The sequence below is a fragment of the Stegostoma tigrinum genome, chromosome 7, assembly GCF_030684315.1.
Source record: "Stegostoma tigrinum isolate sSteTig4 chromosome 7, sSteTig4.hap1, whole genome shotgun sequence".
Classification (NCBI taxonomy): domain Eukaryota; kingdom Metazoa; phylum Chordata; class Chondrichthyes; order Orectolobiformes; family Stegostomatidae; genus Stegostoma; species Stegostoma tigrinum.
Genome location: NC_081360.1, coordinates 87,863,245 through 87,875,623, shown reverse-complemented (window position 1 = coordinate 87,875,623; position 12,379 = coordinate 87,863,245). Strand labels below are relative to the sequence as shown.

The 12,379-nt window shown below is 38.0% G+C and overlaps 1 protein-coding gene across 1 annotated transcript in view; it reads right to left on the bottom strand.

Annotated features, from left to right (window-relative positions):
- The window catches only part of clasp1a (cytoplasmic linker associated protein 1a), a 287,369-nt gene that overhangs the window by 68,245 nt on the left and 206,745 nt on the right, over window positions 1-12,379 (bottom strand). Inside the window, exons 28-31 of the mRNA XM_059647511.1 lie at window positions 11,692-11,715; window positions 7,270-7,514; window positions 6,546-6,609; window positions 3,462-3,625 (exon numbers count right to left, since the gene is read on the bottom strand). Coding sequence (XP_059503494.1) covers window positions 3,462-3,625; window positions 6,546-6,609; window positions 7,270-7,514; window positions 11,692-11,715 — 497 coding nt within the window. The remainder of the gene's footprint in view (window positions 1-3,461; window positions 3,626-6,545; window positions 6,610-7,269; window positions 7,515-11,691; window positions 11,716-12,379) is intronic.

Here is a 12,379-nt window from a genome sequence, read left to right as displayed (position 1 = left end):
GTCCAGTTTTGTTTCTTTGGTGAGGATTCATAGCAAGAAGTTCCTTATATAGGGAACAAGTTCCCAAAAATAACAATTCAATAATGACCAGATGGCTAATAGTAGTAATATTATTTAAAGGGATACAATAAGAACAGAAAATTAGGAACAGGAGTAGGCCATTTGACCCCTCGAGCCCACCCTGCCATTCAATAAGGTCACAGCTGACCTTTTGGAGACTTGGCTCCACTTACCCACCCGCACACCATAATCCTGAATTCCTTTACTGTTCAAAAATTTATCTAGCTCTGCCTTAAAGAGCAGTGAGTAGCTTTAACCGCTTCACTGGGCGGGGAATTCCACAGATTCACAACCCTTTGGGTGAAGAACTTCCTCCTGACCTCAGTCCTACATCTGCTTCCCTTTATTTTAGGCGATGTCCTCTAGTCCGAGTTTCACCTGCTAGTGGAAACAACCGCCCTGCCTCCAACTTATCTATTCCCTTCACAATCTGATTATGTTTCTATAAGATCTCCCCTCATTCGTCTGAATTCCAATGAATATAAGCCCAGTCTACTCAGTCTCTCCTCATCCAACCCTCTCAACTCTGGAATCAACTGAGCCAATCTCCTCTGCACCCACTCCAGTGCCAGTATATCTCTTCGAGTAAGGAGCCCAAAACTGCACACAGTAAGGACCCTATACAGCTGCAGCATAGTCTCCCTGTTTTTACGCTCCATTCCTCTAGCAATGACAGACAAAATTCCATTTGCCTTTTTAATTATCTGCTGCACCTGCAATCCTACTTTTAGCGATTCATGCACAAGGACACCCAAGGCCCTCTACAGAGCAGTGTGCTGCAATTTTTTACAATTTAAAACATAGTCCATTTTGCTGTTATTCCGACCAAAATGGATGACCTCACACTTATCAACATTGTACTCCATCTGCCAGACCTTTGCCCACTCACTGAGACTATTTATATCCCTCCATAGGCTTTGTGTCTTCTGCACACTTTGCTCTACCACTCACCTTAGTGTCATCTGCAAATTTTGACACACCACACTTAGTCCTCCAAGTCCAAATCATCTATGTAAATTGTAAACAATTGCGGTCCCAAAACTGATCCCTGAGGCACACCACTAGCCACTGACTGCCAACCAGAAAAACACCCATTTACCCTTACTCTTTGCTTTCTACTGGTCAAACAATCCTCTATCCATGCCAATACATTACCTGTAATGCCGCGCAACTTTAACTTATGTAGCTGCCTTTGGTGTGGCACCTTGTCAAATGCCTTCAGGAAATCCAGATACACCACATCCACAGGTTCCCCAATGTCCACCATGCAAGTAATGACCTCAAAGAATTCCACCAAATTAGTTAAACATGGTAAATATTCTGCCTGGAGGTCAGTGCTGAGTGGTGTCCTACAGGGCTCTGTTCTTGGGCCTCTGCTCTCGGTAGTTTTTATAAATGACTTGGATGAGAAGGTTGAAGGGTGAGCTAGTACGTTTGCTGATGACACAAAGGTTGGAGGTGCCGTTGATAGTATCGAGGGCTATTGCAGGCTTCAGCGAGACATTGACAGAATGCAGAGCTGGGCTGAGAAATGGCAGATGGAGTTCAACCTGGATAAATGCGAAGTGATGCATTTTGGAAGGTCGAACTTAAATGGTGAATATAGGATTAAAGGCAGGATTCTCGGCAGTGTGGAGGAACAGCAGGATCTTGGTGTTCAAGTGCATAGCTCCCTCAAAGTTGCCACCCAGGTGGATAAGGTTGTTAAGAAAGCATAAGGTGTTTTGGCTTTCACTAACAGGGGGATCGAGTTTAAGAGCCGCGAGGTTATGCTGCAGCTCTGCAAAACCCTGGTGAGACCACACTTGGAATATTGTGTCCAGTTCTGGTCGCCCTATTATAGGAACGATGTGGAGGCTTTGGAGAGGGTGCAAAGGAGGTTTACCAGGATGCTGCCTGGACTGGAGGGCTTGTCTTAGAAGGAAAGGTTGACTGAGCTCAAACTTTTCTCTCTGGAGAGAAGGAGGAAGAGAGGTGACCTGATCGAGGTGTACAAGGTAATGAGAGGCATTGATAGAGTCGATAGCCAGACACTTCTCCCCAGGGCAGGACTGACTGCCACGAGGGGTCATAGTTTTAAAGGTGTTAGGAGGAAGGTATAGAGGAGACGTCAGAGGGAGGTTCTTCACCCCGAGAGTTGTGAGTGCATAGAATAGTTTACCAGTGGTGGTCGTGGAAGCAGAGTCATTAGTGACATTTAAGCAACTGCAGGATATGTATATGGACAACAGTGAATTGAGGGGAATGTAGGTTAGGTTATTTTTGGATAAGGATTATTCCATAGCACAACATCATGGGCCGAAGGGCCTGTACTGTGCAGTACTTTTCTATGTTCTATGTTCTATGACCTACCCTTCACAAACCCATGCTGGGTGTTCCCAATAGGATCATTCATATCCAGACGTCTTGCTACTTCTTCCTTAATGATAGACTCAAGCATTTTCCCCACTACTGAACTTAAGCTAACTGGCCTACAGTTACCTGCTTTTTGTCTACTTCCTGTTTTGAAATGAAACATATGCTGTGCCCAGGACAGAACAGATAACTTAATAAAAACGAAAAGAACCGCGGATGATGTACTAAGGAAGGGTCACTGGACCCGAAACATTAACTGTGATTTCTCTTCACAGATGCTGAGCTTTTCCAGCAAATTTGTTTCAGAACAGGTAACCCCATTGCTTTATTTCAATGCTTGGGCCATTGTTGCTCTTGATTATACAAGAATGATCAAAACTTGAATGCACAGGATACATTTGCCTAAGACATTTGTTTGTCAGACAAAATGAATGAATAAATAAATAAATATTTGACTAAAAACATTCAAAATAATCTAAAGATTATTTTACTTCGATAATGCACCCTCAGCACCAGGAGTGCAGTTGACCCATCTCAAATCGCACCAGACTACGTGACAACTACAATTCACCTTTGGATATCAGGCACCTGTTGACACCTACAATTAATGGAGATGTTCAGCCAGGATATTTGCTCAATGAATACATGGTTATTAAACATTCTAAGAGAAGCAGACTGCCTCAAAAATCAGGAAGGAACATGACAATGGCAGAAATTACTTCAATCAAAGCATAGTGAATCTTTGCATTTTTCCATCTAGCAAGCTATGAATGCTCAGTCATGGAGTACATTCAAGATTGAGACCGAGATGTTTTTGAATGACAAAGGAATTTATGGATATTAGGTAAGTGTGAAAAGATGGAGTGGAGGTAGAAGATCTAAACGAACGTGGAGCAGGCCTGACAGGTCAAAGGTTACAACTGTTCCAGTTCCGATCACCACCTAGTCAAACTCCAAATGTGAGACAGTATTTCAACAAAATATTACATACAAAAAGTATACCACTAAGCATATATTACAGGAAACTGCTTGTCCCTGGGTCTTACCTGGTGACATCCAGTGCCTTCTGAACCTTGGCCTGTACAGAACCTAATAAATCGGCCCCCATCTTCTTTAAAAGCTGAGTCAGGAGCACAAACAGCCAATCCTGGAGGTCCTCTTTGTGGATGATGATGAAATCAACTAAAGTTTCCAAAAACATGCTGAATACCTGAAAAAAGGAAGGCATATTTATAATTTCTGTTGGTGCTTACCAAGAATGGAATACCATCCATCAAAAAAAAAGTTTAGTACTGCAAATAAACAAGTAATCTATAGAAATAATCTTGCAAATACAAATCTCTTTTCTCTTACACAATTAATTTGTGATTGGAGGTGAAAGAAGTAAAGAAATAACGATATCCATTAGCAGAAAGTTTACCGAGACAGATGGCTGGCTATTCAATTGAAAAACTGTTACTTAATTTTTATTACATTATTCATCAGCCGCATGAATTTTAAATAAAAACTTGAATGTCATATAGCCTAGTGACAGTTCACAATATTAAAATGCTATTTAAGGAGATGGTACAATGTTTTTAAAAACAATTTGTCCACTGGAAGGAAATCTTGCTGGCTAGACCGGCATTTACAGCCCACTTATAAATGTCCAGGAGGCAGGTAAGAGTCAATTGCATTGCTGTCAATCTGGAGTCACATGCAGGCCAGACCAGGTAAGGCTGGTAGATTTCCTACCCTGAATTACATTAGTAAACCAGATCAATTATTGCAACAATATACAGGTGGTTACCATAGTCATCATTAAGTTAGCTTTTTACTTATTTCAAATTACACTCTCGGCTGCAGAGGGGGTCAAACTCAGGTCCCAAGACCACTGGCTTGGGGCTCTGGATTATGAATCCTATAACATCAACACCACACCACCACTACCCGGATTTAAGCTTAGATCTTTTCCTTTGAAATTGCTAATGCTTCCAGATTTGTGAAGAATCGGTTTGTTTAAAAATAAAACCGAGGCTTCCAAAAAAATTAGTAATATATGTTGCTCTCACCTGTGAAATTAAACAGCAGTGAGGCTTCAAACTGTACAGCTTCTATAGCTGAGCTCAAACTATTTCAAAACTGATGCAGTATAATTTTGCACCTAAAAGCCAATTCAACAAAAAAAATACACAATATTTTCTAAATCCCATTTGTGACATTCTTAAAAAATAGCCTTCAGCATTTTCAGTGAAATAAAATTTAATGGCAGAAGATATGCATTCTGCAGTTGCAAATAACTAGCTCATAGTTCACATGCTTTAGAATCTAACTTTGCAGTTATATGTTAAAAGGGTCAGAGTCAGAGCTGTAAAAGAGCAGCTAGGCCTAGCTAGTTGAAAAATTAGAGACATGATGCCTGCAATGCTTGCAAAGAGGTCTAGTCCACAGAGATATTTTTGTTTTGCAGGTAGAAATTACTTTGTATAAAAATGTTTAACATACCCTGAAAACTTCCAAAGGGTGTTAAATCCATTTACCTCATCAGATCAAAGAAATAGTAAATGAGGGATATCGAACTGAAAAGGACGGTTTGAAAAGAGTCCAGAGCATGCTACATCATCATGAATGATGGATGGCATTTAAGGGCGGCTTCTCCTTTCAACCTGTCTGGGTGTCTGCTGTAAAGGCTAGTTGCAACTTAAACCTTATGTATCTGCATCACACTAAGAAAACACAGTCCAAGTAAAACGACAGACACGCACACTGACTTCAATACTGAGCATGTGCTGAGATGGGCACAGCCTAATCACAGCTTGAATCTTACTGAAAAGACGCTCGATTTGAAGCTGGTAGAAAAATTTACAGGGGAAAATACATTGTCCTATTGTAAAAGGAAGTAATCAGTTGTAAAAATGTGGAAGAATGAGATAAGTAATCAGAGTAAAAAGGGTTGAGGCACCTACAATCTAGACTTAGTGATTTTGAGTTTTACCTCCAAGGAGGGATGGAACTGAGAGGGATTAAAGATAAGTTTCCAAAGGACAGTGGCATGCTATGGGTAGTCCCTTCAGAAATAAATAACTAGATTTTGAGTTTTATGAGAATTCTCAGTGGAATGAAGCAAACCTGACTCTATACCAAACATCACTTTAAACTAGATTAAGTTAACAGTGTTTAATTTACTTCATTCTTTTGCACACTTCATTTTAACAAAAAACTTTTATTGTCATATCTTGTGACACAGTTCTCGTGGTTAAAACAAGGTATTTGTATTTCTTCTTAAATATAAAAGTCACCACATCTTTAACTTGCAGTTGTTTCCAGCAACTGAGATTTATTATTTTTCACTAAAGTTTGAAACAAACTTTCCCTCAGCAATATGAAGGCACTTTTTCAATGGCTTCATTATTTGTTAGTTTGTGATAAACAGTAAAAGCAACACTTACTCTCTGTTGTGAGTTCCAACAAAGGACAGGACATGCAAGAAAACAAACCATTGATTAATGTAGTAGGTTTAAAAGCAACAGTGCTTTGTCATGGTTACTGATGTTCAATAATCACTTGATAATACACAGGCTTTTGGACAAAGCTAGGCAAATTACAAACAAATTACAGACAAACATCCATGCTCTCTATAAGCCAAAGTAGAAATTAGAGTGCACCTTTTTGATAATTTCTAATAATTTAACTTCTTAGAACAATTAAACAATTGTTTACTTCACCAACATCCATTAAGCAGTTGTCATTTGCACTTGAGTTTACACAAAACCATTTCAGGAAGTTATACTTTAAAATTTAAATGTTCTTTTCTACTGCTGTAGAAGTGATAGGTTACAATTATATAGGGATTACTGGCTAAAAACTTTTAAAAATCAAATCCTTATTAGAAAATATGGAAGTTGTTTTTATATAAAACAATCTTTTAAAAATTTTTAATCTTTTCTGATGAAAAACTCAGATAGGTCTAAATATCCTGCATGGCTTTAATTAGGGAACTAAAAACACAGTGCAGTTTTGAGACAATCTTCCACATATGGTCCAATGTAAACAAATACTTCAAAAACGCTGCATGCATTCACACCAAACATAGCTGTTTACATGTACATGCAGGAAGTGGCTTTCTTAAATGCCATTCTACTGTAAGTTACCTTGCTATGTGGATCTGCAAACATCCGAGTGAAAATCTCACATAACCGCTTCAGTTCAACTCGGCTATAAACGAATGCAAAATGTATTGATTAAAAGCACTGTATTGTCACATTAGGCCAAGTTGGACACTCGGTAATTTGTTTTCTTCCTAAAGATGCAAATTATGGCAATGGAAAAATAAATGTGTGCCTGTTATTAAAATGCATTAACATATCGGAACAGGATAATTTTAAATTTTTGGTTGCCATTTTATATGATCTTCACCAGTGTTCAGTGTATGAAGGCGCACATGTATACTGTATTTTAGGAAATTTTGTACACAAGAGTAAAATTACAATTGCCTAATTTATATTTCAAAACTTAAAAGATGAAGTAGTTTTTGATGATGTGCAACTCAATTGATCTAATTTTACTTAACAATTCAGTTCTAAAATTTCACACTGATGGATTTGAACACCTGCACCTAGATTTTTTGATTCAATTAAGAAAAACACCTTTTAAATTAGTGAAGGCGAACATTAAGACTGCCGACTGGAAAACCCCAAATTTCAATCAGTTTTAACTTGCTACGTTACCTCAACTTCCAGACACAAATTGATACTGCCAAAATAAAAGGAATTAATTTATTAAAGTGATTAATCTGGGAGCAAGCCATCAGAATAACTGAACAGTTTGCGAAGTAGACTTGAAAAGATCCTGCAACATGGTTTTACAGGACCTCACCTTAATGTTCTCTGACTTTTCAAAAGATTTTGAAGGCCGACAAGTCCTTCTTTTCTCTCAGACCAGTTTGAACTAGCACAATGGTTTAAGACCTCAGCCACATCCTCTGTTTGGCGCAGGTAGTGTGGAATGCCTCCATTTCTGGAGCCATATGACCGCTCTGAACAAGCACTAGATGCATCACTGTTTGCATCATCATCAGAGTACATTCCGTATGGTTCATATCGCCTCCTCACGGGTTTTTTCTAAAAGTGAAAATGAAGCATTATTTTATTAATTGTAAATAAAATCAAAATGCATATTCATACATGCTGTGAATACATAGATTTTTAAAGTGCATTCAAAAAATCTTGTTTATTCAAGAGAAAAGCTAGGCCTAACACCACTTGAGGAAAATAGTTCAAACAATTAGATTAGCACAATCATTTGACATACAAAAGCAAAAACATGTCTCATTGGGATTATTTCATAATGCAAATAAGAAGTACCACCATCCTTACAGATTGTACACTTGTATACCAAAAGCAGGTGATTGTGAAAGCATTACAATCATACTTTAATTCTTTTGCTTTTCTTCCTTTACAAATGCATACAAGTGAATGAAACAACTTTCAGGCAAAAATTGTTTCATACTTTCAATAAAAAAATTAAAACCCTGCTTGAAGTTTGATATTTTACTTAAATAGCATTCAGGAAAAAGGAATAAAGGTTTGTTCTTAGGTGCACTATTTAAAAGGAGATAATGCCTTAGCTTCAGTTGCAACAAAATATATTTTGACAGATGTAAAGTATTCCTCTAAAATACTTTCTCAAGAAAGTCAAAATTTTAATTAAAAAATACCACCGCCCATTGATTAACTCATGTTATGAATTTACAAAATAAATACTGTAAACAAATGCAGTTTTACATAATGAAAACAGTCTATTCAGCCCTGCCAATTGTTATCAATATTTTAATGACTCGCACCACTCACAATGGCGACTTCTGCCTCCATTTCTCAAATGAAGATCAACTGAAGCTCAAAGAAACACATCTCATCTTTCACCTACCACGAAAGTTCAACTAGTTCAGATCACAACCACTGTTCATAAATGTTTCAGAGAGCAACCATTAATAACAATTATTATTGCTACCACATTCAGGCCTCTTTTTTGGTTATTTCCTTGTCACATCACCACTCTTTTTTGCCTTGCCCAATTGTTCCTTTTGTCATTTAAACTCACCTGATTTTTGTCCTATTACAGACCTTCTGTGTTCCCAATTTAGAATTTAGAAGTTCTATTTGAATTTGTTCCATGCTATTCTCAATTAGTATCAGAAAATTTACGTGAATATGATCACTTTCTTACCGAGGTGTTCTACACAGACAGTCAATTTGTTCACGAAGGCTTCCCTCCTCGTACACAGATCATGCAAAGCTGTCTTTTTGGCTGAAGAACATGCTCAAAGAAATTCTCCTGAACATATTTCAGCATTTCTCCCTCTCTTTTTACCATTCACTCCAATGTTATCCATATCAACATTCAGGCAATTGATATTGCTCAACATGATTATTCTAAAGTCCTTGTATGTCTGCAATTTGTTTGAAGATTTGCTTTTCTCTTTCCTTCACCGCCCCCCCCCCCTCATTATTTGTAAGTTATAGAATCGTCCTGCAGCATTTCTTATTACTCAATTTTAAGCAAATAGATTATGTCCTTGATAAACTTGTTTTTTTTCACAAACATGCATTTATCAAGGACATTCTCTCTTTCCTGTACAATATCATCGTCTGTTTCTCCCCTTTTGTATCCTTCTGTGCACTTTGTACCATTGAATAATAAGCACCAGTTCTCACTATGTTAAAGCTACATTTGTCGTTTCTATCAGATTACATTCCCACAAAGTTTTGGTAAACTGCAACACAATCTTATTCACTAAACTGTGCGTTTATATGGATAAATTTTAAAACTGTTTTTGTTTCCTCTCAATCTGTCTTAGTCTGTTCTTATTGGGTATGGTCGTACTTCTTCTTCTGTAGTTTCACCCAAAACTCACTTTAGACATCTTATTCATCTTTTCCATTTGTATATACAATCCCATAGTAATTTAGTTTGAACACTACTTGGCCTCACTTGTGAACCTCCACACAGGAACTTCAGTCCCAGTAATATTAAGCGACAGCCCATCCTTTTTAAATAGACACCATGACCCTGAGCTGGTCCTGACGCCCAAAGAATCCTAGGCTTCCCTTCCTGAGCCATATTAGAATCCACACATTGATCCTATCCATCTTCCTGTTTCTACTCACACTGTCACTTGGAACTAGGAGCAATCCAGAGATTACTTCCTTCAAATTTAAACTCCTTTCTCCAGTTCTTAAAAATTAGATCCCCTACAGTGTGGAAACAAGCCCTTCGGCCCAACAAGTCCACACCGCCTCTTGGAGCATCCCACCCAGACCCATCCCCCTATAACCCACACAGCCCTGAACACTACGGGCAATTTCCCATGACCAATCCACCTAGCCTGAACATCTTTGGACTCGGGGGTGGGAGACCCAGAGCACCCGGAGGAAACCCACGCAGACACTGGGAGAATGTGCAAACTCCACACAGACAGTCGCCCAAGGCTGGAATTGAACCTGGGTCCCTGGTGCTGTGAGGCTGCAGGGCTAACCACTGAGCCACCGTGCCACCCACTGAAGGGTTAGTATTTAGACACTATGACATTGACATGCCCCGTAGGGTCTAACTTACTCCCCTTCACCCAGCAAACTATTTTGCACCCACCTTGTGATCTTATTTACTCTGACACTTCGATAGAAATTTCAGCCAATCCCTTTGAGGAATCTCCAATAATGACTTCATTACTATTTACTGCAACCCACCTATGCAGTCTCTTACCTATGATGTCATTATCTGGACTATATTCCTGATATTCTCTAGCAATCTCCTATTTGATACTTTGTCAAAGGCTTTCTTGACATTCTTGCAAAACACATTTTTTGATTAGATAGAAACACCCAAGTGGTAAATTTCTCTACAAGCATGCCTGCAACTGTGAAACACTTTCTGACCCAATCAGATGATTCCACAGAAGTTCTGTTTACTCCCTCAAATTAGAAAAGACATTTCCCATCTCAAAACCATATCACGTGCACTCTCCCCCTCTGATCTAGCAAAAGTCACAACAGTCAAATGTGGAACAAAGAGTACTGTGCAAATAAAACCAACACCTTAGTTTAAAAAAAACTCTGAAAACACCTTCAAAATTATTAAAACATCAGCATCCAGGAGCACATTTAGCCTACGAATACAACCCTTCTGCAGCTGTAGTTCTGTGATGTACATCATGTGTGGAAGTCAAAACCCCATCATTACTTCTAGCATTCTTTACACTACCGTATAAAGCAAATCTTCAATTGACTACATGAATGAATAGCTTCTCATTTTGTTTTCAGAACAGAATTTTACAAAAATGAATTGATATTGCCAAAACCTTTTTGGAGCCATTTTAATTTAATGCACCCAGCAGAAATGAAACCACAGACTATCCTACACCCAGCCTAATTTTAATGTCCCATAAAATCAGATCCCAGTTCCAACACGTCACTTTCCCACCAGGCAAGTTAGATTAAAATGAACTCAATTATTCTGCCTATTGAATTAGAATTACTGAATTTAGTTAATGCCATACTCTATATACTTTTTTAAAAAGCATGCTGTAATACATAAAACAACAGATCTTTAGATATGGAAAATAAAGTGTGGAATGTCTCTTCTTGCATTAATATTTCTTGGATTTACATTAAGACGATGAATATTTATGCCGAAGAATAAACAGATTGTCAATTCAGAGACCATTGTCTGCTTTGGATCCAGGTGCACCGAAGACCAACAAAGAGGAATATAAATTCAGATTTCCAGCATCTGCACTTATGAAAAAGCAAAATTCTGGAAATAAATTGTGGAGAGGTTCAATGAAGGGAACAGGTAAACTGGACCAATATCATACAACCTAAATTCCAATTGGATTCAAAGAGACATCATAAGAAATTTCTCTCAACCCAAACTGGGTTGAATTTAAGCACAAACCTAAGAGGTGAAGAAATAGTGTGCGTTGATTATCCAATTTCCATTTTGCAATCACTCATTTTCAGCTTGTTCGCTCACATCATTAACTGTCTAATTACCTCAAGGCTCAATTAACTGTTACCATGCATCAAAATAAGATTCAAATACTCCACTGATTGAGGTTTCAAAGATCTGTAACATGACAAGCAACATAGTAATGCAGTCAAAGACATCCACAACTCTATAATGAAATGTACCTTTGATCTGTCATTTGTATGTATGTATTCTAAGAGTTTGAAAAAAAAACGAAATAGCAAAGAAACAACAGAATGATTGGAAGAAAACAGGATCAAAAAGCAGCACTACCTTAGTCCTGGAGTCTCCTAATAGCTGTTTGCAGCAAAACAATTTTATGGGGAGAAAGTACAAAGAATCATGTCAAAAGAAGAATAATTGAATATTTTCACAACAGAAATGATGAATTTATTAAAGCATGCTAAACACAGAACTGATAAGGCACTTGAAAGATGATTTTGAGATGTTTACTTTCTGAAACGTTTAAACAATTGGGAGTAAGGAATACAACAAAATCCTGCTATCATAATACAAATGACATGAATATGGCAGAAGATGACCAAGACTTAATCATGCCTCTGTACAGGTCACTGACATCCAATAAGCAAAACTGATTATTTTAACATAGTAACTGTACATCAAGAATGTGCTCAATGAGAGACCTGGAAAATCAAAACTCATTCCACAGCAATGAGCTGACTGTATCTTCTCCGGGCACCATTCAAAGAAGAAGTTAATGCAAGGCAAAAAGAAATTTTAAATTTTGTTTAAATGGAGGGGCAGGACCTGCCAACATCATTGAAGTTCTGAAACTCTCCTTAGGCTCTAGGATGTGGAGACAGAGCAAGGGTTATTCGTCAGATAAGCAGAAAAGATAGCAAAAGATGGGATCAATGAAGTGTATCAGGAAGCAAAGACAAAGAAAATCCAGCCCAGAAGAGAAAAAAAATCTAACTGCTCTTACAGCAAGGCAAATCCA